At 43.7% G+C, this 24242-nt stretch overlaps 3 protein-coding genes across 3 annotated transcripts; 1 reads left to right on the top strand and 2 right to left on the bottom strand.

Moving 5' to 3' along the window:
• Positions 1-5526: 5526 nt before the first annotated feature.
• On the bottom strand, positions 5527-13011 carry ddx42 (DEAD (Asp-Glu-Ala-Asp) box helicase 42). Its single transcript, XM_029636681.2, is given in 21 exon segments — positions 5527-7065; positions 7068-7473; positions 7582-7680; positions 7803-7913; positions 8016-8242; positions 8428-8704; positions 8858-8955; positions 9049-9096; positions 9213-9312; positions 9431-9559; positions 9653-9829; positions 9932-10051; positions 10208-10312; positions 10432-10584; positions 11195-11231; positions 11726-11787; positions 11938-12085; positions 12222-12348; positions 12351-12405; positions 12408-12477; positions 12907-13011. Coding segments are annotated over 20 exon segments (2802 nt in total). The 5' UTR covers positions 12471-12477; positions 12907-13011; the 3' UTR covers positions 5527-6805.
• Positions 13012-13504: 493 nt separating this feature from the next.
• On the top strand, positions 13505-20641 carry strada (STE20 related adaptor alpha). Its single transcript, XM_029636693.2, has 11 exons — positions 13505-13555; positions 13739-13796; positions 18322-18424; positions 18547-18668; positions 18878-18986; positions 19177-19300; positions 19376-19547; positions 19641-19745; positions 19870-20120; positions 20208-20250; positions 20376-20641. The coding sequence occupies exons 3-11, from the start codon at positions 18373-18375 to the stop codon at positions 20520-20522; spliced, it is 1125 nt and encodes a 374-aa protein (XP_029492553.2). The 5' UTR covers positions 13505-13555; positions 13739-13796; positions 18322-18372; the 3' UTR covers positions 20523-20641.
• Positions 20642-21416: 775 nt separating this feature from the next.
• Positions 21417-24138, bottom strand: rnf113a (ring finger protein 113A). Its single transcript, XM_065010286.1, is given in 11 exon segments — positions 21417-21519; positions 22149-22255; positions 22348-22441; positions 22543-22632; positions 22756-22862; positions 22964-23073; positions 23228-23335; positions 23453-23549; positions 23637-23718; positions 24022-24069; positions 24072-24138. Coding segments are annotated over 11 exon segments (963 nt in total). The 5' UTR covers positions 24124-24138; the 3' UTR covers positions 21417-21451.
• Positions 24139-24242: the final 104 nt, after the last annotated feature.

Here is a 24242-nt window from a genome sequence, read left to right as displayed (position 1 = left end):
TGTATAATTGGTGGACAACTGTGGATACCAATATTCGTGTGAGCCTCCCAGGCCCATGTTGCCCAGGGTTAAGAAAATACATTGTAAATTAATAAATATTACATTGTATTACACCCTCTAAATTTATTCTGTGGATCCCTTGGCCAAAATTAGTTTAATCGGTTAGTAATATTCATCAAAATGAAGTACATTTTTGATATACACTGAACAAAAATAAACACAACATGCAACAATTTCAAAGATTTTACTGAGTTACAGTTCATATAAGGATATCAGTTCATAGAAATACATGAATTAGGCCCTGATCTATGGATTTCACATAACTGGAAATCCATAGATTATCCATAGTTTATGCCTGCCCATACCATATCCACACCACCACTATGGGGCACTCTGTTCACAACATTGACATCAGCAAACCGCTCACCCACACAACGCCAAACACACTGTCTAGCATCTTCTCGGTACAGTTGAAACCACGATTCATCCTTGAAGAGCACACTTTTGACGAAAAGATCATGATCATTAGACTCCTCTTTAAATCTGCGTATTTCTCCAAAGCTCAGTTGTCCCGAGTCTGCACAACACTGCCAGGACCTATGATCAAGAGAGACACTCAAGTTTTTTAATACTAACTCTTTACACTTGACTCTGATGAAAATAGTCTTGGCCTCTTAAACCTTCAAGCTGCATACTGGACCCTATTCCAACTAAACTACTTAAAGAGCTGCTTCCTTTGCTTGACCCTCCTATGTTGAATATAATAAATCGGCTCCCTATCCACCAGATATGTACCAAACTCACTAAAAGTGGCCATAATAAATTCCTCTCAAAAATGTTAGAAAAGCTGTTGCCGCTCTTGAAAAAACAATGCACTGAGACTGCACTGAGACTGTGAAGGTGGTAAATGAGCTTTTAATGGTGTCAGACCAAGGCTCTGCATCTGTCCTCGTGCTCCTAGACCTTAGTGCTGATTTTGATACCATCGATCACCACATTCTTTTGGAGAGATTGGAAACCCAATTTGGTCTACACGGACAAGTTCTGACCTGGTTGGAAAGATTGGAAAGACATTTTATCTCTGTGGATGGTTTGTCTTCTGACAAATCAACAGTACATTTCGGTGTTCCCCAAGGTTCCGTTTTAGGTCCACTATTATTTTACCTCCTGGTGATGTAATTTGGAAACAATGTCAACTTTCACTGCTTTGCGGACGACACACAGCATAAAATTTCGATAAAACATGGTGAAGCCCAAAATTACCCACATAAGGAAGTGGACGGCGACAAATGTTCTACTTTTAAATTCGGACAAAACAGAGATGCTAGTTCTCGGTCCCAAGAAACAAAGATCTTTTGGATCTGACAATTAATCTTGATGGTTGTGCAGTCATCTCTGATACGCTTTTTTTTGACCCCTTTTTCTCCCCAATTTCGTTTTTTTTTAGTAGCTACTATCTTGTCTTAACGCAAAAACTCCCGAAACGGGCTCTGGAAAAATTATGCAGAAAAATTAAAGTCATGCTTTTGTCCTCTGATTAACCCAACCAAGCTCACTGCTTCTTGACACAGGCTAAAGCAACCCAGTTAGCCAGCACGCACCAATGTTGACGGAGGAAAAACTGTGCACCTGGCAACCTATTACTCCAGTGCTAACCGGCCTGCCACAGGAGTCACTGGTGCGCGATGAGAAAGGATTTCCTGAACCAGCCAAACCATCCCAACCCGGATGACGCTAGGACACGATTGTGGTCGCCCCTGGACCTCCCAGTCGCGGCCGGTTCACAAGACAGAGCCTGGGCGCTGTCCCCAGACTCTCTGGTGGCAAACAGCTGGCGCTGCAGTACAGCGCCCAATTTTACCACTGCACCACCCGGGAGGCCTCTGATCTCTCTTTATTGAAGAACATACTGTTCAAAGGTGACTATAAAACAGTTACAGAGTATAATGGTGTGATAGAAGAAACTATAGATGAATAAACAACATTGTAGTTTCTCCACAATACGAACCCTAATTGACAGTGAAGAGAAGGAAGCCTGTAGAGAATAAAACAATATTCCAAAACAAGGCACTAAAGTAATACAGCAACAAAAAAGTGGCAAACTAATTAACTCTGTCATGAATACAAAGTGTGATGTTTGAGGAAAATCCAGTACTTTACCAAGTACCACTCCATAGGTTCAAGCATAGTGGTGGCTGCATCATCTTATGTGTATGCTTTTTTTCAGTTTTCACCTAAAATGACAAATCTAACTGCTCAGGACCTGAAACAAGGATATGCATATTCTTGATACCATTTGAATGGACAAACTGAAGTTTGTGGAAATGTTAAATTAATGTAGGAGAATATAACATTAGATCTGGTAAAAGATAATACAAAGAAAAAAACATGCTTTTTAATTTCTCTTTTAACCATAATTTTTGAAACGCAAGAGAAAGGCCATAATGTATTATTCCAGCCCAGGCACAATTTAGATGTTGGACACTAGATGGCAGCAGTATATGTGCAACGTTTTAGAGTGATCCAATGAACTATTGCATTTCTGTTCAAAATGTTGTATCAAGACTGCCCAAACGTGCCTAATTGTTTTTTTAATACATTTTCGAGTTCAGAACTGTGCACTCTCCTCAAACAATAGTATGGTATTTTTTCACTGTAATAGCTACTGTAAATTGGACAGTGCAGTTAGATTCACAATAAGTTAAGCTTTCTGCCAATATCAGATATGTCTACGTCCTGGAAAATTCTCTTGTTACTTACAACCTCATGCTAATCACATTAGCCTACGTTAGCTCAACTGTCCCGCAGGCGGGACACCAATCCTTTATAACTGAGCTAAGCACAGGCAATATCCTAGAGAAAAATCTGGTTCAGTCTGCGTTCCACAAGACCCTGGGAGAGGAATTCACCTTTCAGCAGGACCATAACCTAAAAACAAGGCCAAATCTATACTGGAGTTGCTTACCAATAAGACAGTGAGTTTTCCGGAGTGGCCAAGTTAAAGTTGACTTAAATCTACTTGAAAGTCTTTGGCAAAGACCTGAATTTTTTTTTTGACAGAGCTCGAAGAATTTTGAAGAGAATAGAGGTAAATGTTGCACAATCCAGGTGTAGAAAGCTCTTAAGAGACTTACCCAGAACGAGTCAGCTGTAGTCGGTGCTATAGGTGCTTTTACAAAGTATTGACTCAGGGTGTATCAACAACTTACAATTTGATTTGATTTGATTTTATATTTTATTTTCAATACATTTGCCAAAATAAATTAAAAATATGTTTTCCCTGTCATCATGAGGTATTATGTTTAGATGGTAGAAGAAAAAAGTCCTCACCTATTTTGAATAACAAGAAAATGTGGAATAGGTCAAGGGATATGAATACTTGCTGAATGTACTGTAGGCTGCGACTAGCTGGAGGAGGAGTGCTCTGGGAGGTTTGGTACACTGACCACTAGAAGGAGAGCACCTTGGCGGGGTGTAGCTGGTAGCCTGCGGAGGGGGTAGCAGGGAGCCAGCCTGCAGGTAGCCGATTGGCAGGTCATTTAGTAGACCATATGGTAGGCCTCCTGGTAGGATGCTTTATTGGCCACTTGGTAGGCCGGGGTGGCTGCTTGGTATGCTGCTACACTCCCCCATTGTGTTACCATCCCAGGATTTGGCATTATGCAAAATAGCTTAAAGTCTGATTCAGCTGGGTGGGAGTTAACACAATGGGTAGGTCTTCAAGAAAACAGGGAGATGGTAGTATTTGGACATTTTAAAACAGGCTTGGTCTTTATGGCTTCATTTATGGGTATGTGTTCCATGCTGGTTTGGTTTGAAAGGGGCTAGTTATTGCAGGTGTGTATATTTAAAGAGGTAGTCCGCCTCTTTCAGGTGGACGTGATTTGGTGTATTACATTGACTGAGGTATGTGGCGACCAATAAGTAGCAGACTCCCCTCCAGGTAGGAGGGGTTTTGTACACTAAGGCTGCGTTTAGACAAACAGCCCAATTATTATATTTTTTGCATTAATTGGTCTCTTAACCAATCACCAATCAAATATTTTCACTTCAGATCTTTTTCATTGCTGATCTGATTGGACAAAAGACCAATTAGTGAGAGAAAAAAATCTGAATGGAGCTGCCTGTGTAAATGCACCTTTAACAAGTGTACATGTGCACATAAGGAGAATCTCAATTGCATAGTCCACGAGTCCTCTCTCCTCAAAACCCATTGGATGAGAAAGCAAAGGGTCCCTCCTCTCTGACCTCTTCTAATGGGTTTAGGGGAGGCAAAAACAGAGGTGTCACAGTCTGTCCTTTTGAATCAGTCTTTACCTGCCAAAGTCATGTTACGATATATCTGTTATCCTGTTAGAGCTTTCATGCCTAATCCACTGCAGTGTTTCAGGTGCCACATTTATGGTCATGTCACACCAGTGTGTAGGAGGAAGATTCCAAGATGTGGGAAGTGTGCAGGAGGGCATGGGATAGAGGATTGTGTAGATTCTGTGGAAAAAGTTGTGCAACTGTAGGGGTGCCCATGTTGCTAGGTATTGGAAGTGTCCGGTGCGAGAGAGGCAGGTTGAGGCCAGAGTCAGAGTAGTGTCATAAGGTGAGGCTGTGAAGAAAGTAGTGGAGGATGGGTCAAGGGTGAGGGATCCTGGCAGGATCCCTGTGAGTAGTATATCTGTGCCAGCAAAGAGGGATAGACCAACAAGTGATATATACTTCAGTAACAAAAAATAGATGTTCTGGTGGCAACTGCAGAGAAGGATTTGGTTGTATGAGATTTGACTTCAGAAGAGTTACAGTGTGTGTTGGTGGTGGTGTCCCGTCCTCCCAGGCCGTTGGCATGTTGTAGGAGCAGATAGGGTCAAAGTAGTGGAATGTGCTAGTGGATTTTTAATGAGTGTGGGGTTAGTTGAAGGGTGTTTTTATTTGATTCAGTATTTTCTATCACAAAGTATAATGGATTTATACTATAGTCCAGTTGGATGCCAACTGCTGTTAAACAATTAAGATTCTTCCTTACAGGCATCTCAGGCTGGACATGGCTGGTGTTGGACCTCACTTGATACTCTGAAAAAGGATACCAAAATAATATATAAATAGGTGACAAAATACAGTCCAGTCTTTGGTAAAGTAAAGCCAGTCAACTTACCAAAGCCCATATCAAACATGGGATCAGCCTCACAAACACCAGTAACCAGCACAGTGTGTTATTCCTGTCCTACTCTCAGCATGGTCAATCAGAAGAACTTGGGTGGTGGCAATCTTTCTCACATGGTCAATCAGAAGAACATGGTCTTTTCTCAATTGTATACTCCTCACACCCTCCCTCTTCCTCAAAACCCATTGGAAGAGAAGATCAGAGGGGAGGGACCTCTGGATTTCTCATTCAATGGCTTTTGAGGAGGTGGCATGGATACAAAGAGATTGCAATTGAGATTCTCCATGTGTGAGGAAAGAGACACACCCAGAGTTGTGGCTGGCTCTGGATACCTTCTAAAAAGGTACCCAACAAACCATCCAAAAAGACACAACTAAAAACCACATGATTTTATTAACAAAAATTAGACCATTGTTTTTTCACATGTATCTACTCAGTCTTAACCCTATTGTCTATGGAAGTTACAAGTACACCGATGAACAAAAATGCATCAAGGGTTAAATACAAAAAGGAATTGCCAATTATATCCTCACAATTGACAGCTGTTCACATCTTGTGTGCAAATTACAGATATAACAGAGAATCTCACAGGTATTATCATGCCTAAGACTAGTCATTTTCAAGACAGAAGCCAATTCCAAATTGGAAGCTTTTGAAATAGAATGTAATGGCGTTTGAGAGTTCAGTTTTTCACTAGTATATAACCACTTCTACAATATCAGGTGTCAAAACGTAGTGAGTGGTGACAAATGTGGGACCAAGTGAATTTGTTTATTACAGTTCAGAAGTGCTGTGTCAGCTGCAGCTATGTTTAGAATGCACACTTATAGAACTGCCATTGACAAATTACAAACAGAAAAGGAAACTATAGACAAACAAAATAAACTGCCAAAGACATTTTTTTAATAAAAATACTTGACATGCTCCTGTGAATGAACTCAAGCATAGCCTCACACAAAAATTAACAAATACATTTTACATACACTCCACTTTCAAAAGCATAAAAACACCTACACAGAGGCACTTTACTAAGAAGTGAATACAAGCTGCAAAGTTCACAAACACAGATGGATTCACAGGAAGTAGTACACTTATAATAAAAAAGGAGATCTGTCATTAACGTGGGTTGATAATATACACTCACATTTAGTCCAATAGGGCTATTGGGTTACTCAGGGCTAAGAGTTTAACTAGAACGACAGGGGGTGTCCAGTGAGAAAGGACGTAAGAATACAACAGACATCTCAAATCACAGGTGTTTTCTGTGGCTTCAGGACTGCATAACAGCTCCACTGCTCCCTTCTATTGACCAGAAAGATTGATCATCTCACTTATGGTGAGGTTTAAACTATCTGGATGGTATATTTACAGTAGATTTCTTTCTCCGTGCACAGTAGAGTGGAACTCTATCCAAAATCTCAACACTTCTTCAGACAAGCTGACAATCAGGAGTCATGTTTCTGAATCCCCAACCAATGCAGGATAGCATATCTTTCCCCTTGCATTTAGACCGCGCAGTAGGGTCGGTTCACACATTAACCCTTGAAATTCTGTGCATGTTTCAGCTGAAATGACCAGCTGTGCATCTACAGACTAGGCATGCTCATCTAAGAACAGTTGGTTGGTTGCTTTAAAGGTGATGTGTTTTGTGCTTTAGTTGTCCCACCTACTCTTTTTGCGTTTTGGTGGATCTGGGACTGCAAAGCTGTCTTCCTCTCGGTCTCCTTTCCCCTCAGCTCTGTCCCCCCTTCCTTCACTCCCTGCCCTGTCTCCACTCTCCCTGTCACCTCTACAATCGTCTCGCTCTCTGTCCCTTCTACTTCCCTCTCCATTACGACTATCGCCATGGCGCCCGCTGCTGCCATGGCGATCCTTGTCCCCGTATCTGTCGCGGTCTGCGTGGCGGTCCCGCTCCCATAGCGGTCCCGCTCTCCCCCGCCACTGTGCCGCTCGCTCCTGTCTCTCCTGTCACGATAGTGGCCATCTCCATGGCGACTCCTGTCATCACCATGTCTGTCACGGGGCCCTTCCCTGGGTGAGGGTGGGGCGGCATTCCCCTGAGGAGCAGGGGCCTGGCTGTCTGACACAGAGCTCAGGGAGCCAGCGCTGGTGAAGCCTGCCATCTTGGTGCCCATGCCGAGGGCTGCTGGAGGGGCCATGGCTAAGGAGGGGGGCCCACGGGGCCGGTCTGGGCCCTCAGGGGCCCCGGTGGGGACGGAGCTCAGACTTCCAGCGCTGGTCCAGCCTGAAGAGCTACTGGACTTAGTGGTGAGTTTAGGAACCATGCCGGACGCCGCCACAAAGTGGTTCTTATACTGAGACTGAAAAATAGACAACGATTAAAGAGGGACTTCTAGACGTACAGAAATAATGAGAAAATGGGATAATTTAAAGCTGACAGAATAGATAGTGAATGACAGTTTAATTACCTGGAAGGCTGACTTCATTGCTGACATGCGGTCTCCCATGGCTCCGGTAGGCTTGCTGTAGCCCTCATAGTTACCCATGGCAGCACCACCACTACGCTCCTGGAGAAACAACAAAATGTCAAGAATTACCAAGAGTTACACTATTATGCCACTGATCTACCAACAAGATAAAACACTACAAATAACACCATTTATGTTACAAATAGACATGGCCAACTCACAGAACTTTCAGCTCCCAATCCTGGCCTCTCTTTGTAGCCCAGACCACCTCCTCCAATGTTTAGCTTCTTCCCTTTGCCACCCTTGAAGCGTGATTTCCTGAACCAGGGATTCTGAGAGGAATACATCAAAGGAGGTCAGTAAAGACATCATATAAAATGAACCTTTCCATAACCGTCCTCAATGGTCAGTCAGGGACATGTAGAATGGCTTACCTGCATTGCCAAGTCCATCAGCTCCTTAGAGACACTTTGATTGGCTCCCTCCAGGTTACGCACAAGGTCTCCTGCAAATGATGTGTCTTTCCTGGTGAGAAGGGTGTAGGCAACACCCTTTTCTCCAGCACGACCTGTTCGGCCAATTCGGTGTGTGTGTGTGTCGATATCCCGAGCCACGTCATAGTTCACTACTGTGCGTATTGAAGGGATATCCAGACCACGGGCTAGGGAGGAAATGGCAAAGAAGGAGTGAATGATAGAATGACAAGTATGTAGGAGCACTGGAATTCAGGCAAAAACTATCAAATCATTGTCAGTGTCTGTGTAATCATACACAGATCTCTGATGATTGGAGCGTTGTGCCACATTCATTCCCCACCCCCTCGTCTGCAGCCCACCCCCACCTCACCTGCCACGTCGGTGGCCACCAGCACGGGCAGACTCTTCTTCTTGAAGTCAGCGATGACCTTGTTCCTCTCACTCTGGTCCATGTCTCCGTGCAGCAGGCCCAGGCTGTGGCCCTCCTGGGTCAGGTTGGTGGCCAGCTCTTCACAGTTGGCCTTCTTGGTGACGAAGATAAGTACAGAGCCAGAGGAGGTAAACTCCACCAGGCGGCGGGTCAGCCAGCCCCACTTCTCCACCCCACTGGGCATGATCTCCACTACCTGGGTCACATCCTCATTGGCCTGGGGAGGAAGGATGGAGGATTGAAGAGCATTAGATGACTAAACTCCAGAAAATGTTCTGCCGCCAGCTGGTTGACTGTTCTGGCAATGTAGAACTTTAAATAAATGATAGAAGTGGCAATCAGAGGGTGTTAGAAGAGCCACGGGTCTGACCTCCCCGATGTCTCCCTGCACCACGCGGATGGGGTCCACCAGGATATCTCTAGCCAGCCTCTCAATCTTCTTACGGAAGGTGGCGCTGAACAGAAGAGCTGTGAGGACAGGAGTCAAGTTAAAGTTCATAGGATGGGGAAGTCTTGTCTAAAGCCTCTAACAAGTGTACATGCACACATACACACACTTACTCTGTCGATCAGGTCGGACATGGCTGGCAATGGATCTCACTTGATACTCTGAAAAAAGTTTGCAAAAGTATATGATATAAATAGGTGTCAAACCATCTTCAGTGAACAATCTTCTGGGCCTAGTGGTCATTGGGAACAAAAGAAAGAAGGGAAAGCCAACTTACCAAAGCCCATATCAAACATCCTATCTGCCTCATCAAACACCAGGTATGTCACTCTCTGCAGAGAGGTGGCCTTCTTTTTCACATGGTCAATCAGACGACCCTGTGTGAAGAACAACATCCACAACCCAATAAGTGAAATGACCTCAGGGGATTATTTTCCTCCAATACATAAAGACTAAACACAGTCTACCACAGTGATTGTCAACTAGAGCTCATACCGGGGTGCACACAACAATCTCTGCCCCCTCCTGAAGAGCCTTGGCCTGCTCCCACATGCTGCCTCCTCCATACACCGCCACCGAGCGCAGGGAGTAGGCTTTCCCAAAACGCTTACACTCCGCATGGATCTAGGGAAGCATAACCATCATTTTCAGGGGCCCAATCAACTTTTTGTCATGGAAATGTTTTGTTCCTGACCCATCTCTCCCTGGCTGTCTTACCTGCTGACAGAGCTCCCTGGTGGGGCACACGATGACTGCAATGGGCCCCTCTCCAGTCTCCAGTTCCTTCTGGTCCATGATGTGAACTAGCATGGGCCAGATGAAGGCTGCAGTCTTGCCACTACCAGTTTTTGCAATGCCAATCATGTCACGCCCACTCAGGGCAATGGGAACTCCCTACAGGACAGATGGGGAAGAAAATACAGGTGAGGCCAATTTGCTACTAAAGCAATATGAAAGTACCAAACAAAAGACCTAGGAAACAAGCTGCTTAGGTACCTGGCACTGAATAGGTGTTGGCTGAGTGTACTCCGACTTGCGGATTATGTGCATCAGCTGCTCGTCAAACCCAAAGTGGGCGAAGCTGGTGGAGAGTTTAGGAGGGGCGGCACCAGACACCTGCAAAGTCAATGAAGCAAAATAAATAGACAAGGCTTTTGATTAAAGAGACAATGGGATCATACAACAGTTGTCTGTAAGTGGTATGTTGGCTAGGATTGTGTGGTTGGGTTTAGATGTGGTTGTGTGTGTGCGTGTCCTTCTCCAGACACTTACCCGCAGGTTGAGTTTGTGTCTCAGCTCAAACACCTCTGTGCCTGTCAGGCTGAGAAGCTCCTCATGCTCGTTGTAGAAGTTCCTCTCAAAAGGTGGGTAGTCAATCTATAAGGGGATGACATAAATGTATGACCTCAGACACAAAATAAAATAAAAAATCCAATTGACAAGATAACATAACTTCCTGCCTCTTGGCTCAGATAGGTGCAGTATGCAGCTGTTACCTCAGAGTGGTCCATCGGGGGCAGGGGCATGATGATTTTCTTAGTGGTGGGGGCAATGGGATTCCCATCACTGTCATAGTCTATGTTCTCATCCTCGTCCTCTGCGGTCAGCCCAGCTGTGGGATTCTCTGCCATGTAGCGGAAGTAGGCTTCCTGCACAGAGCACAGCCGCATGAGTCAACCAGGGTCAGCTTAAACGCCTAATGTAGCACACATTCATGCAGGCACTCTTACCACTCTCATAACCGGGGGATATACATTCAAATACAGTCAACGGCAAAATGCTCTGATGATCACCCATATCAATGTCAGAGTCTCAGCCATTTGATGTTTTAACACTCAGTTTAAACCAGTGTTTGCGTTATTTGGCCTGAAATTGATCAGTGTCAGATTTTATAACCCCCCTTCACAAAGTAGTAAGAACAGCAACAGTTAATAGTAAACATTCATTACAGTATGGCATATTTGAAAAGAGATGATAAACTATTAATCAACATGCTTAGTTTAGGCATGGGTATATTAAAAATATATAATTGACACCACAAGTATGCATGTAGATATCCAAGAAGGATAGGGCGAAGGATTCAACCTGCAATTGGGTTTGTTAGCATAGTGTGAGAGAGCGATAGAGTAAAAGAGAGAAAAAAAGAGCAAGAGATGTGGTAGGTGGTGAGACTTGGCCATAGATGGGTCAGGAGGGGAGGTTGGGGTCTGGAGGCTCTCTGATCAGTAGTAAATTAGGAACGTTGGATGGATCACTTACTTGTTCATCTTCCTCTTCAATGTCATCACGTATACCCCTGTAAAAACAAGCGGAGAAAAAAAAAACTTCCCTGCGACTTGTTTGTTCACCCATGATTCCCCACAACCTGTCTAATGTCACGCTTATCCCCTCCCTACAAAGTCGCCATGCAAGGCAGGCTTGATTAGTTACCTACAGTATGGACCAACTGGGAAATTTAAGGTAATTGAATGGCAAGACAGATTATTTAAAATGAGACATATTTCTGCTCCACAGTGGTGAATGATTGCAGTTGAAGTGGGAACTTTATATCTACAGTATCTTAATAACATGCTAGAGTTTTGGGATGAGAATAGATTAATAATTTTGACACTTGACTAATAACCATGGAAATATGTGCAAATCAATACACAGGTGAATGGGAAGAATATACTACACCTGCTTGCCTGGTGTCCTTGAATAGGGCCTTTGCTAATAATAGTTTTGCTTATATTATTGACAAGGTCATTTTCAAGGCCCTAAGCTTAAAGGGTAGAAATGAAGGGATCTTACTTTTCAGCCTTCTTTTCCTTCTCTTTTTCCTCCAGTTTCTTCATGTCTTTAGCTGCTTGGTCCTAGAGCAGACAAGAGGGTGAACAATAAACCCTCTGCAATATTTCCCAAAAGCTCTGTGACAATAACCCCAGATTTTAAACAGACAAACTATGGAGAAAATGTGTATATTCCAACATGATCCAGGTCTAAGAGGGGAATCCATGACTCACCTCCACTTGGGCCATGAAAGCATCCAGAGGATCATCCTCACTGTCTGAGCCCCCTCCAGACTGGAATTGTTGCCGTGTGGGGGAGTTCTCAGCTGGGATATATGGCAAATCTGTGCTGCTTGACTCCTCTTCATCATCTTCAAAATACCTGGAAATGGGTTAGGAAAGTTATCACCAGTCAAATGTATTGAAATCAATGTAATACATCCTGCATAACTGGTTGATCATACAGCATACGAAGCACACCAAACCCAACCCTAAAGGAAAAATTAGTCTATACTCACGCATTCTCTTCATCAAAATTTGCTCTTTTTGTTCCTATCTTGTAGAATGCAGGGAGTTGCTGGTTCTTGCCATAACCTCCAGCTGTCCCTGCGCCTCCGAAGGACGTGTGGGATTTCTGAGGCACGTGAGTTCTTCTTTCTTTCCTCCTCCTCCTCCTCCACCACCACCACCACCACCACCACCACCAGGGAAAATCCTCCAAACCCGAACCCTCGCTTACCACTTGGGCCACCCTTGCTCCAGTTCATAGCTGTCCTACAGAAGTAAGGGGAAAATAAAATAATCACATTTGGTATTTGACTGTTGTCGATTGCTGTTGCATTCCAGTCCATTCATCGCAGGCCTTGTGTCACCCACAAACGTCTGCTAAATGCTAATCATCTCGTAAATCACTGTCTGGGGGATGTCAAAGATTATCTGTGGCTTCTGGCAAATGAAAATAAAATATCGCATTAATCTGTGTCTAGCTAATGTTTGGATCTCATTAATTGGCTAAATTAAACTAGCTAACGTTAGCATGCTACGCTTCTCTAGGGCCGCAGCAGCACGACGAAGAAGTGGGTGTGTGACAAATGATTGACTGAGCAAATATGGCTTGTCAAAGGATATTTGCAAAATCAGTTAAACCTAGTGTACGTTAAACACTATAAACTAACCTCATGGATTCATGTACTGTTTATTTACCTGTTTTCACCACCAAGAAAGATCTGTTTACCACTGCCAAATCTCACAGCGCGACTCGAAAGTGTTTTGCGTCATTACCGTGTGTAGACGTAGATTACGCGCGACGGATTGCTTCTCACAACAACGAACCAATCAACGCAAACATGTGACATTAGTTACCGCCCCTTTTCGATAATAGTTGTTTGTTGAGAATGGTAGCTAACAAACTCACTTCACCAGATATTAGCTAGCTATTTCTTCAAGTTAATATACAGGTAGGTTACTAGCTATCGTGGTTTATATAGCTACTAAGCCAATCTGTGTTGTTTAATGTAATGAAAAAGAGCCACGCTAACGTTATTTAAAAAAAATTTTTTTTTACATAGCCATATGTTACTTTAGCTAGCTAACGTTAGCTAGTAGTCCTGCTAATAAAATGTTTTTGGGCCTATCTATTATACTATTTGTGAAATGGATTTCACATTAACATTACAACTTAAATGATTCTATAGGCAGGTTATAGTTAGCTACATGTCTTGTTCATAGCGAAGTAACGTTAACGTGTTTCCTTTCCTCTGTTACTGTGTTAGTATTTATTTTGGAGGTATTTTTTCTGGATGGGGTTTCAGCGGTTCTAGCTGCCACAACCGACTGATCCATGTCTTTTCTGGTGAGTGAACTCTGTCAGCGCTCCCCTGCCTGTTGACGTCAGAGCTCAGTCTAGAAAATATATCAAATACTTGTGCTGAATCCTTACCAGTCAGAGTCACAGCAATGATCAGTTATTGGAGAAGTGATTGACCTGTGGTATCTGCACTATCTGTTTCTTTCTTTCTCCCTCTCTCAATCCCAGCGTTGGGTCTCAGAGAAATTGAGTGTGGAGAACCTGAGGGATTTTGAGTTTTTTGGAGGTAAGATCAAGGTTATGTTGAAAAAGCTTCCCAAATCAACTGCTGCTTACAAACAAGACCTATCATCAGCTATGAAGTTGCCCAACCCACATACAGGACCTGCTAGCTATATCCTATGTGCAGCTTTGCTTTCAAAACAAGATATTGATTGCACAGTTTTTAAAAAGCAACACACTCTAACAAACAATTGGCATAATACAATTTAAACCTTCTGGAATTCAATCAGCATTGGTTCTTTGGCAATATGTGGCTGGATACCTCTGTCTCCGATATAGATTCAGGACACCTAAGATCTACTGCTTGCTTCAATGTTCTGCAGATGTCAAATGTATCACTGTATGTTACATGTGTGCATTGAAGAGAGTTTGTTCCAGTGTGATGTCTCCTTGTCTGTCAGACTTGATCAATGCAAATGTGCAGCCTCAGAATACTGCATGTCAGATTAATATTCTGTTGCGCCATCGGTCTTTGTAGTAGATACGAAGTTGACATGATACCTAGGTCAAATATTTATTAAGGAAATCATATTTTAAGGGTAACAAGTGTGGTGGCGATGAGGCATGTTCAAAGAGCTGTTTCTACAGTATGTAGGTCTTATTAGACTAACATAAACACTGTCAATTTATCAGTGGTTGAAGAATCGGTTTACATAGAGAGGAACTGAATTGCTGGGGAGGGGTGGCTTCACTATCAAGCTTTGCATTATCTTAATATTTCTGTGCGCTCAGCTCACATTGCATAATTGTTCTGTGTTCGTTCATACGCTTGATTTCAAGTTTGGTTTTGGCTGCTTCCTGTTCCCATGGCAATGCATAATCACTCAATCCCGCTAGACTGAATCCTCAGATTCCTCACTGATTTAACAGATGCATTGAGGTATCTAATTAGCCTAAACTGAATCCTCCATGTTATGGGAGCCAGCTAGCAGCATTGATCCGACTCCTGCAACAAACACCACATGCTGTACTTTACACTTAGTGTACCTAATGGTTCCTGAGCTGCTCTAAACACAGATCCTTCTCTTGTGTGTTGTGTTTGTCATTGATGTGGTTTCTCTACCACAGAGCAAGCTCAGGGAAACTCTCACAGGAAAGTAAGTGTGGTACTCCAGTCACTGCTCTCGATCGTTCCATCTGCCTGTGTGTGAGGGTGGAGCCAACGTGAATGAATTCACAAGCCCTGTGTGCTTTTGTGCATGGGCATCTGATTCACAATGCTGTGCTGTGTGCTTTGTATTTTAAGGCCCATTCTACTTCACCCACCAGGGTTTCCTATTGGGGGAGTTGGGAGATTGGTGGAGTTCACAGTAGTGATCCTCTTGATGAGACATGGTTGGGTTGGAGGAGAGAGCAACTGAGGTTGTCAAGTCTGATGAAAAAAATATGTGATCAGTATAAGTGGACAGATGGATCACCCCATTAATACTACGTGTTACCTGATTGCTCCATCGGTTGCTCCAGAGATCAAAACAGTCCTTCCTGATTCATAAAGTTGACCACAGTTTGTGTCTTTTAGAGTGGGCAATGATGGGTCATCCATAATTACCTGGCTTAATTGACCTCCACTTGTCTTTTACGGCTGTCACGGAAAACGGCTGTTTGGTCTCAACTGACCGATAATCTCCCTGTAAAGCCAGCCTTAATGGTCCCTTAGGAACCTCAGCTTGGTCTTAACATGGTGTTACTATTTGATATATATGGTTTCTGTTGTTCTTCACTGAAAGTTTACTAATTTTGACCAAGCCTGTTTCATGTTTGTGAAGTAGTTTAAGTCCTGTGTGTTCACTGTAGTTCTCCCTTACTAGAAAGCAGAGGGCATGTAGGTGGGTGGTGAGAGGGTTTGAGCAACTGGTCATTTGTTCATGTCTAATGTGTCACTGTTGTGGAAATCTCTGGATCCACCAATGGTTGTGAACTGGAGTTGAATGGAATGGATAGAGTTCCATGTGTTCCATTTTTGGCAATGCATGGCAACCCCATCTGAGTGATTTAAAGTGATGGGCATCTACCTCGCAATGCTGGCTGGAAATTGGTAGATAAATGGTTATTAAGAAGTTACTGCATTTAAAACATAAATAAATAACCTACCTACAGTTGAAGTCGGAAGTTTACATACACCTTAGCCAAACACATTTAAACTGTTTTACACAATTCCTGACATTTAATCCTAGTTAAAATTCCCTGTCTTAGGTCAGTTAGGATCACCACTTTATTTTAAGAATGTGAAATGTCAGAATAATAGTAGAGAGAATGATTTATTTCAGCTTTTATTTATTTCATCACATTCCCAGTGGGTCAGAAGTTTACATGCATTCAGTTAGTATTTGGTAGCATTGCCTTTAAATTGTTTAACTTGGGTAAAACATTTCAGGTAGTCTTCCACAAGCTTCACACAATAAATTGGGTGAATTTTGGCCCATTCCTCCTGACAGAGCTGGTGTAACTGAGTCAGGTTTGTAGGCCTCTTTGCTCGCACACGCATTTTCAGTTCTGCCCACAACTTGTCTATGGGGTTGAGGTCAGGGCTTTGTGATGGCCACTCCAATACCTTGACTTTGTTGTCCTTAAGCCATTTTTACACAACTTTAAGTATGCTTGGGGTCATTGTCCATTTGGAAGACCCATTTGCAACCAAGCTTTAACTTCCTGACTGATGTCTTCAATATATCCACTTAATTTTACATCAATTTTACATTTTACATGCCATCTATTTTGTGAAGTGCACCAGTCCCTCCTGCAGCAAAGCACCCCCACAACATAATGCTGCCACCCCTGTGCTTCACAGTTGAGATGGTGTTCTTTGGCTTGCAAGCCTTTTTCCTCAACATAACGATGTTCATTGTGGCCAAACAGTTCTATTTTTGTTTCATCAGACCAGAGGACATTTCTCCAAAAAGTACGATCTTTGTCCCCCTGTGCAGTTACAAACCATAGTCTGGCTTTTTTATGGGAGTTTTGGAGCAGTGCCTTCTTCCTTGCTGAGCGGCCTTTCAAGTTATTTTGATATAGGACTCATTTTACTCTGGATATAGATACTTTTGTACCTGTTTCCTCCAGCATCTTCACAAGGTCCTTTGCTGTTGTTCTGGGATTGATTTGCACTTCTTGCATCAAAGTACATTCATCTCTAGGAGACAGAACGCGTCTCCTTCCTGAGCGGTATGACGGTCCCATGGTATTTATACTTGCGTACTATTGTTTGTACAGATTAAAATGGTACATCCAGGCATTTTGAAATTGTTCGCAAGGATGAACCAGACTTGTGGAGGGCCACCATTTTTTTTCTTCTGAGGTCTTGGCTGATTTCTTTTGATGATGTCAAGCATAGAGACACTGAGTTTGAAGGTAGGCCTTGAAATACATCAACAGGTACACCTCCAATTGACTCAAATGATGTCAATTAGCCTATCAGAAGCTTCTAAAGCCATGACATCATTTTCTGGAATTTTCCAAGCTGTTTAAAGGCACAGTCAACTTAGTGTATGTAAACCTCTGACCCACTGGAATTGTAATACAGTGAAATAATCTTGTCTGTAAACAATTGTTGGAAAAATTACTTGTGTCATGCACAAAGTAGATGTCATAACTGACTTGCCAAAACTATAGTTTTGTTAACAAGAAATTTGTGGAGTGGTTGAAAAATGAGTTTAAATGACTGCAACCTAAGTGTTTGTAAACTTCCAACTTCAACTGTAAGTTTAGGCCAACACCCCGTAGGGCTCTACAGTGGTACCATTTTGGTCACATATGCATCAAAATATTTTACTATTACCTGGAATTTTAATTTGGGAGCACCAGTGCTTTTGTAATTGTTGTCATTAATACCTCAAATATTTTTAATTGTGCTCCTTGTAAAAACTTTTTTTTTTGTAGCATAGAGCCCTGCATACATTTTTTTTCCAGTCAAACATTTTGACAGTGATGACAGTGAAAATAGTTTTTTCTGAGCATCTTTTAAGACTGTTATTGGATCCCTATTTTCATCTTTTGAGATGATACTCGAGATGCTCACGTCTCCGCCCAACAATGTGAGTCATTGTTCCAAAGGCGGGAAGGCAGGAAACAAGTTTAAATCCAAAATAAGCCCATAGAAACACATTGGGCTCATTTTGGACACATTTTGGTGAGAGTGCAACCTCTTGCTTCGCCTCTTCCTCTCTGAACACACTCATTTATTATTTTAGGGTACCCACTCTGCATGTGTCTTACCATGAGCGTTAATATTTCAAGCACTATGGTGTAATGAGGTTTGGAGAAGGCATGATTCATAAATGATGTAGCTTCTTGCTTATAATTTGCCACCAACAGAATTCAAACCTGAAGTTAATGTTCTCCACTCAGGTTCCACAAGTACAGCTCGTACACACTCTGTTCTGTAGTCTGACTGTATATGATTTAGCATCAACCATCACATCTGACCAAGCCTTTGCAGGCCACTCTCACAATGCCACAAGTAATGCCCAACACTAAGGGCCAATTTAGGCTATCATTTTCAACGCTAACTCCTTCCCTGCTGCCCCCCCCAGGCCCATGAAGACAGCCACGAGAGCCTGACCTCAGTCCCACGGCGGGACACCATGGGAAGCTTCCTCCCCGACAGCAGCGCCTATGAGCTCCTGACCATCATCGGTCAGTCAGTCTCAGGCTTCCAACCCCAGTGACTTGGCTGCCAAGGCGCTTGTGTGTTTGTTGTTGAATACATTGTTTGTGCTCCTGTCTCTAGTCTAATTTGGGGTGTTTTGCTGTGCTAGGTCGAGGCCTGGAGGACTTGATGACCGTCAACCTTGCCAGATACAGACCCACAGGGGAACACGTAGCAATCCGTCGGATTGACCTGGAGTCCTGCACCAATGAAATGGTCAACTACCTGCAGGTCTGGACCTGTCACCATCCATCTGTCACATTTCCCTTTGCCTCTGCCAGGCAGACAGACATCAGTCAAATCATCATTGCCTTTATATCCCTCTTTCACTCCTCCCCTCTGAATACATTAATCCCTTGCTTTATGACATCACCTGTTATGTAATCTAATCTCCCTCTCTGTCCATTTAAACCTAACCCAGTCTAATCTCTGTCTCTCAGGCTGAGCTCCATGTATCTAAGCTGTTCCACCACTCCAGCATCCTGCCCTACAGGAGCATCTTCATAGCAGAGAACGAGCTGTGGGTCATCTCTCCCTTCATGGCCTATGGTGAGGATTCAGACAAAGCACTGACTGTAACACTACACCACTCTGGTCCTAGTCAAATGTAGTCCAAGGCTAAATGTAGACCGGAGGACTCTAGTTACCATTCTCACATTAAGGTAATTTGTCTCTACCTAACCCTACTATTCAGTCCTCTGCTCTCTCTCTGACTAATGTAGTGTCTAACATGTCCTAGGGTCAGCCAGAGACCTGATCAGCAGCCACTTCACTGATGGGATGAATGAGCTGGCCATCGCCTACATCCTACTGGGCATGCTCAAAGCCCTGGACTACATCCACCACATGGGCTATGTACACCGGTAAGTACAAAGTACACACAAGCCCAGGACTTTTCATGCAGGATTGTGACATGGCGTCTAATTTTGTGTGTTTAGGAGCGTGAAGGCCAGCCACGTGTTGATCTCGGTAGACGGTCAGGTGTGTATGTCTGGTCTGAGGAGCATCATCAGTCTGATCCGTCACGGCCAGCGGGCCAGAGTGGTCCATGACTTCCCCCAGTACAGCATCAAGGTGCTTCCCTGGCTCAGCCCAGAGGTGCTGCAGCAGGTAACTCCATACCACACCTGGCTAACATACAATACCTTGCTTTTAAACTATAATGCCTTAATTTGTTTATCGGTCAACCCTGGTGTGTGTCAGAATCTGCAGGGATACGACTTCCGGTCAGACATCTACAGTCTTGGCATCACAGCCTGTGAGCTAGCCAATGGACATGTGCCCTTCAAAGACATGCCAGCCACACAGGTGACTAGTGGCCAGATCAACCCCATCTTTATTCTGAAAGATCTATATTCTGCTCCTCAATTGACTGGTATCTCTCTCCATTCCTCTTCCTCCCCCCTGTCCTCTTCGGTCCTCTTGTCTTTAGATGTTGCTGGAGAAGCTGAACGGAACAGTCCCCTGTCTGTTGGACACCACCACCATCCCCCCAGAGGAGCTGACCATGAAGCCCTCCCGCTCTGGAGCTGACTCTGGGATCTGTGAGGGCCCCAGCACCGGAGGGGCCCACCACTCTAACGGAGAGCCCTCCTCCTCTGGGAGCCACCCCTACAGTCGTACCTTCTCTCCCCACTTCCATGCTTTTGTGGAGCTGTGTCTCCAGAGGGACCCAGAGAAGAGGTGAGCCACGCCAAGCTAGGCTGCTGGTCCTCACATTGAGTTTCTTATGAATTTTAGCTAATTTAATTGTTTATTCTCCCCCCTCAGACCCTCAGCCAGTGCTCTCATTGGTCATTCCTTCTTCAAACAGGTGAGTAGGATCTAGTTCCTCCCCCTCAACATCAATGTACAACATTTTAAGTCATATAATGGCTTCATTCAGTCACACACTTGATTATTAGAATCCCAATGAGATTTATTTCCATTCTTCCCTAGATCAAGCGTCGGCCATCGGAGGCTCTGCCTGAGCTATTCCGGCCCATAACGGGCTTTGAGAGTACCCAGCCTCAGGACGCTGCCTCTGGACTGGCCAGCCTGGAGTCTGGCCTCAGCCACATGGATGTGGATGACTGGGACTTCTGACCACAGAGGAACAGGAAAGAGGTGTGTGTTGTAACCAAGAGAACAGGAGATGCTCTGAGAAGACTTCAGACTGGATTTATGCTTTGTTCTTATTAAATGGCCCATGTAAATAATTCAAACTAAGCAGTTTCTCCTCCCTTTGACTGGGTTTAAAAGCCAGCTACCATCTCACCTCCTTGTCTAAAAGATGCATGAGCAGACAGACCTTTGCATTGACTGACACCCAATTCCTCTCACGCACACATCTCTCCAGATCTACTAAAGCTCTGGACCCGTCGAAGAACCGTATGGGGGAGTATGTCCAGTCAGCTCTTTCACTGGTCAATGGAGATATTCCATTAAAGGTAGAGCAGAGAGACTACTTGAGCTGTACTTGACCCATCTGTTGACATTAAAGACCAGGAACTGACCACATTACCAAGGGTTGATCCAATCAGCCATCTAGCCAGCACAACAGATGGAAGATTCCAGAAGTTTGTCCAAGGCTATCACGAACCAGACAGTGTTTGCATTTCCTCACAGCTGTTCATACAGAACCATCAGTTTTACTGGAGGGAAGAAAAAAATCTGTTTCTACCTGAAACCCTAAACTGAAGATATCTTCAGTTAACACTAGACTGTGCCAACTGAGGTCCATGTATTTGATTAACCTTCCTGTTATTGACCATTTTTGTCCTGCAAAAAAAGTGAATGTTACAATGGTGCTTGTTTCAGATAGTTTGTCTGGGTTTCAAGAAGGGAAAGTGTTGGGAGTGTCAACTATTTTACTTGATAATAAATACCTTTCACCTCCGGGCTCTCACTGTCATTGTAAGTAATCAGTCAACTATTTAAAAATCAAGTTTTATTCCGGAAGGATTGACAATGAAACAACAGTGAAGAGACAGACACTGATGAAATTGGACAGGTACTGTATTTACAGTAGGTTGCTAATCTTCTTCATCAGAGGGTGGCTGGTCTAGCATGGCTTGGTGTTTGGCGATCTTGGCTGCCAGCTCTGTAGAGAGAGAACATTTAGGGCTACTGCCTGGAGCTTATTAACTCAACTCAGCCTTACACAGCCACGGGCCTGAATATTCCAGCAGTGAGCTTTTTCTATTTGACTGACTAGACTAGTCCTTTACCCGATGTACATAATCTCTTGCCTGTCTACCAAAACTCCTTGCTCCAGCCAAACGCCACGCCATTGAACATGAGTTTCTGGAGCCGTGTACCTCCCCAAGATTCCTAGAATGGAAATACATTCTTGACTGTCTGATTGGTCCCAGAAACCTATGGTTGGGCCAGAACACACATGGGTAAAGCAACATTTAAAAATGTGTCATTGGTTCTCTGATTGGTTAGAGATGATCCAATTGCTGATGACTTGTTTTGTACAACACCACCATTTTAGCGTCACAACAAACAACTTCAATGATTGTGGTCTCAGACTGAAGTATGTAGCGGACGATAGAGCAGAGGAATTCAGCTTGAGTCAGGCAACATAAGCTCCATGGTTAAAAACAAACTACTGTAGCTTTGTTTTGTTTTCTTAGCTCAAAGTGATGCTTTGGGGGACCATCCAAGACCTAATGTTCATGCCATACCACTATACTGACCATGGTAATTGAGATGCATTATCCTCACCTTTAGCTGGGTTGAAGACTCCGTTGGTCTGGACGTTACACACATAGCAGCGCTGGGACTTGCGGTAGTGCTGAAGAGCACAGGTCTCACAGAAGTAGTGCCGACACCTGCGGGAGACAAGACATGAGTGGTTTGATTAGCTGGAAGTTTCTCTACACACAATTAATGGTGAAGGAGTTCTTAAGGAGCATTGTCTTACTTGGTGATGACAGGGTTCTTAAAGGACTCTCGGCAGATGAAGCATTTGAAGGGCATGTCCTCCTCGTCACTGCTCACCTCGTAGTTCTCATCATCTACATACAGACCACACATTACTGAACAGCTGTATCACAACTCTAATCTGATTCATCTTAAATCTACACAGCCCTGTGTTTCTCCCCTGTTGTGAACTCACCGTTGGCCCCATAGCGCCCCTCATCCAGCTCCCTCTCAATCTGCCAGCCATGTTTGTAGTCTGAGCGGTCATGGAGGAACTTGCAGCTGTCTAAGGAGGGAAAAGAAACACACAAAGGAAGAGACTTCCACAGATGATTAATTCAAGTTGGGAAAGGAGGACCTATGCAAAGCTCGACATTGGGGGAGGCAACCTTCCAACAAAGTCCTTCACCTCCAAAGCCACAGAAGCCAGTCTCTTTGTAGTCCTTACAGATGTCTGGCTGGTAGTCCCACCTCACTGTGGCCCTCAGGTGCTCTGGGGCCCGGATTGGGCCCTTCCTGACAAAAGAAAAGAGAAAATAGTGATGATGCAAAAAAAACAATTAAAACTTTCCCCAAGACATTTCAACTTTACTCTGTCACATAACATGCATCCACACCTGACCATGCCAGATGATGCATTTCCCATGGTGGAGTCTTTGGGCTTGATGTGCTTTTTGTAGTTGTTCATTCCTCTGTAGATCTTATCATCCTCTTTACCGGTCAGCTCCTGGTGAGGGAGAGGATAGAAACCCTTATTAAGCATTTGCGGACCAACACTGTTCCAATTTACAACAAAACTGGGGAAGAATGCAAATGATACAATACTAAGATGTAGATACACGAAGGAAACAAGTTCCTCCAACAAGAGATAGATGTCTTGCCTCCTGGATCTTCTGACTCCTCTCAAAGATGGCCTGAGCATCATTGTCCTTTGCTGTGTCCAGCTCATAGATTGCAGTTGCTCCCATGTCATCTGGCCCCTCTGGTTTCTATACACAGTGAAGGGAGGAGGACGAGATTGATAGCTTTATACAGGGCTGAGCAATAAATAAATACAAAATGTTAATAGATTAATGGGTAGAGAGGTCTTTTTCAAAATAACTCACCGCTGACCGTGTGGACTTGTAAGCCACAGTGACTTTCTTTTTTTCTTTCTCCTCGTCACTTTCAGCAGATGACACCTCCTCTCTCTACTTTTTTTTGTCTGGGGAGAAGAGAATAATGATTTCACACTATAAAAAATGTTTCGTATAAAGACTGATTCGTTTGTAGTCAGAGTCATGCGACGTTACCCTTTGAATCATAGGGTTTGCTGAACCAGTCTTTTTTTCTTTTCTGACGACGGCATTCTTGTCTTCGTCACTGTTGCCATCTGACAATGGAGGCAATGAGGCAAGCATCAGCATGTGAGTGGGACATTTCCGTGTTTACAGTACTCGGCCACTTGCAAATCATTTCCATGGCTTGGGTGTTTTATAGTTGGCAGTAGTTTTGTTTTTACTTAGCCCAATCTGAACGCCTTACTAAATAAACTTCAAATGTTAGCTAACTAGGTTAGTTCGCCACTATAGCTAGATCGAGGACTATTACTAATAGCCATTGTTTTCATGCACAATGCAGTCTTTTTGTTAGCTTTGAAACAACACTGAGCTGGACTCAAACACTGTAAGCTCACCTGTGTCGCTGTCACTGGCTTTTCTCTTCCGAGCGTTGCATTTTTGGCAGATTTTTTAAATAGAAAAGTACAGGTTGCCTTGGGTTCCCCTGACTCCTCCATCTTTCATTCTGTTTACAAAAAAATGGTGACGTTCGATTTTAGAGCGACCTCTAGCGTCGAGGAGTCACAATCATTTGGCACAGTATTCCACCTTGTGGCCAATTATCTACAGCACAACA

The sequence above is a fragment of the Oncorhynchus nerka genome, linkage group LG26 (genome assembly GCF_034236695.1).
Source record: "Oncorhynchus nerka isolate Pitt River linkage group LG26, Oner_Uvic_2.0, whole genome shotgun sequence".
Lineage (NCBI taxonomy): Eukaryota > Metazoa > Chordata > Actinopteri > Salmoniformes > Salmonidae > Oncorhynchus > Oncorhynchus nerka.
Note: the sequence above shows the minus strand (reverse complement) of the source record. Positions and strands in the feature narration are given on the sequence as shown.

What these genes read in the sequence shown, in the direction of transcription:
- strada (XM_029636693.2), top strand. Translation starts at nt 18,373, where the DNA reads ATGGGAAGCTTCCTCCCCGACAGCAGCGCCTATGAGCTCCTGACCATC. An exon ending in TGAGCTCCTGACCATCATCG is followed by an intron (nt 18,425 to 18,546) that starts GTCAGTCAGTCT and finishes TTGCTGTGCTAG; the next exon opens with GTCGAGGCCTGGAGGACTTG. An exon ending in GTCATTCCTTCTTCAAACAG is followed by an intron (nt 20,251 to 20,375) that starts GTGAGTAGGATC and finishes ATTCTTCCCTAG; the next exon opens with ATCAAGCGTCGGCCATCGGA.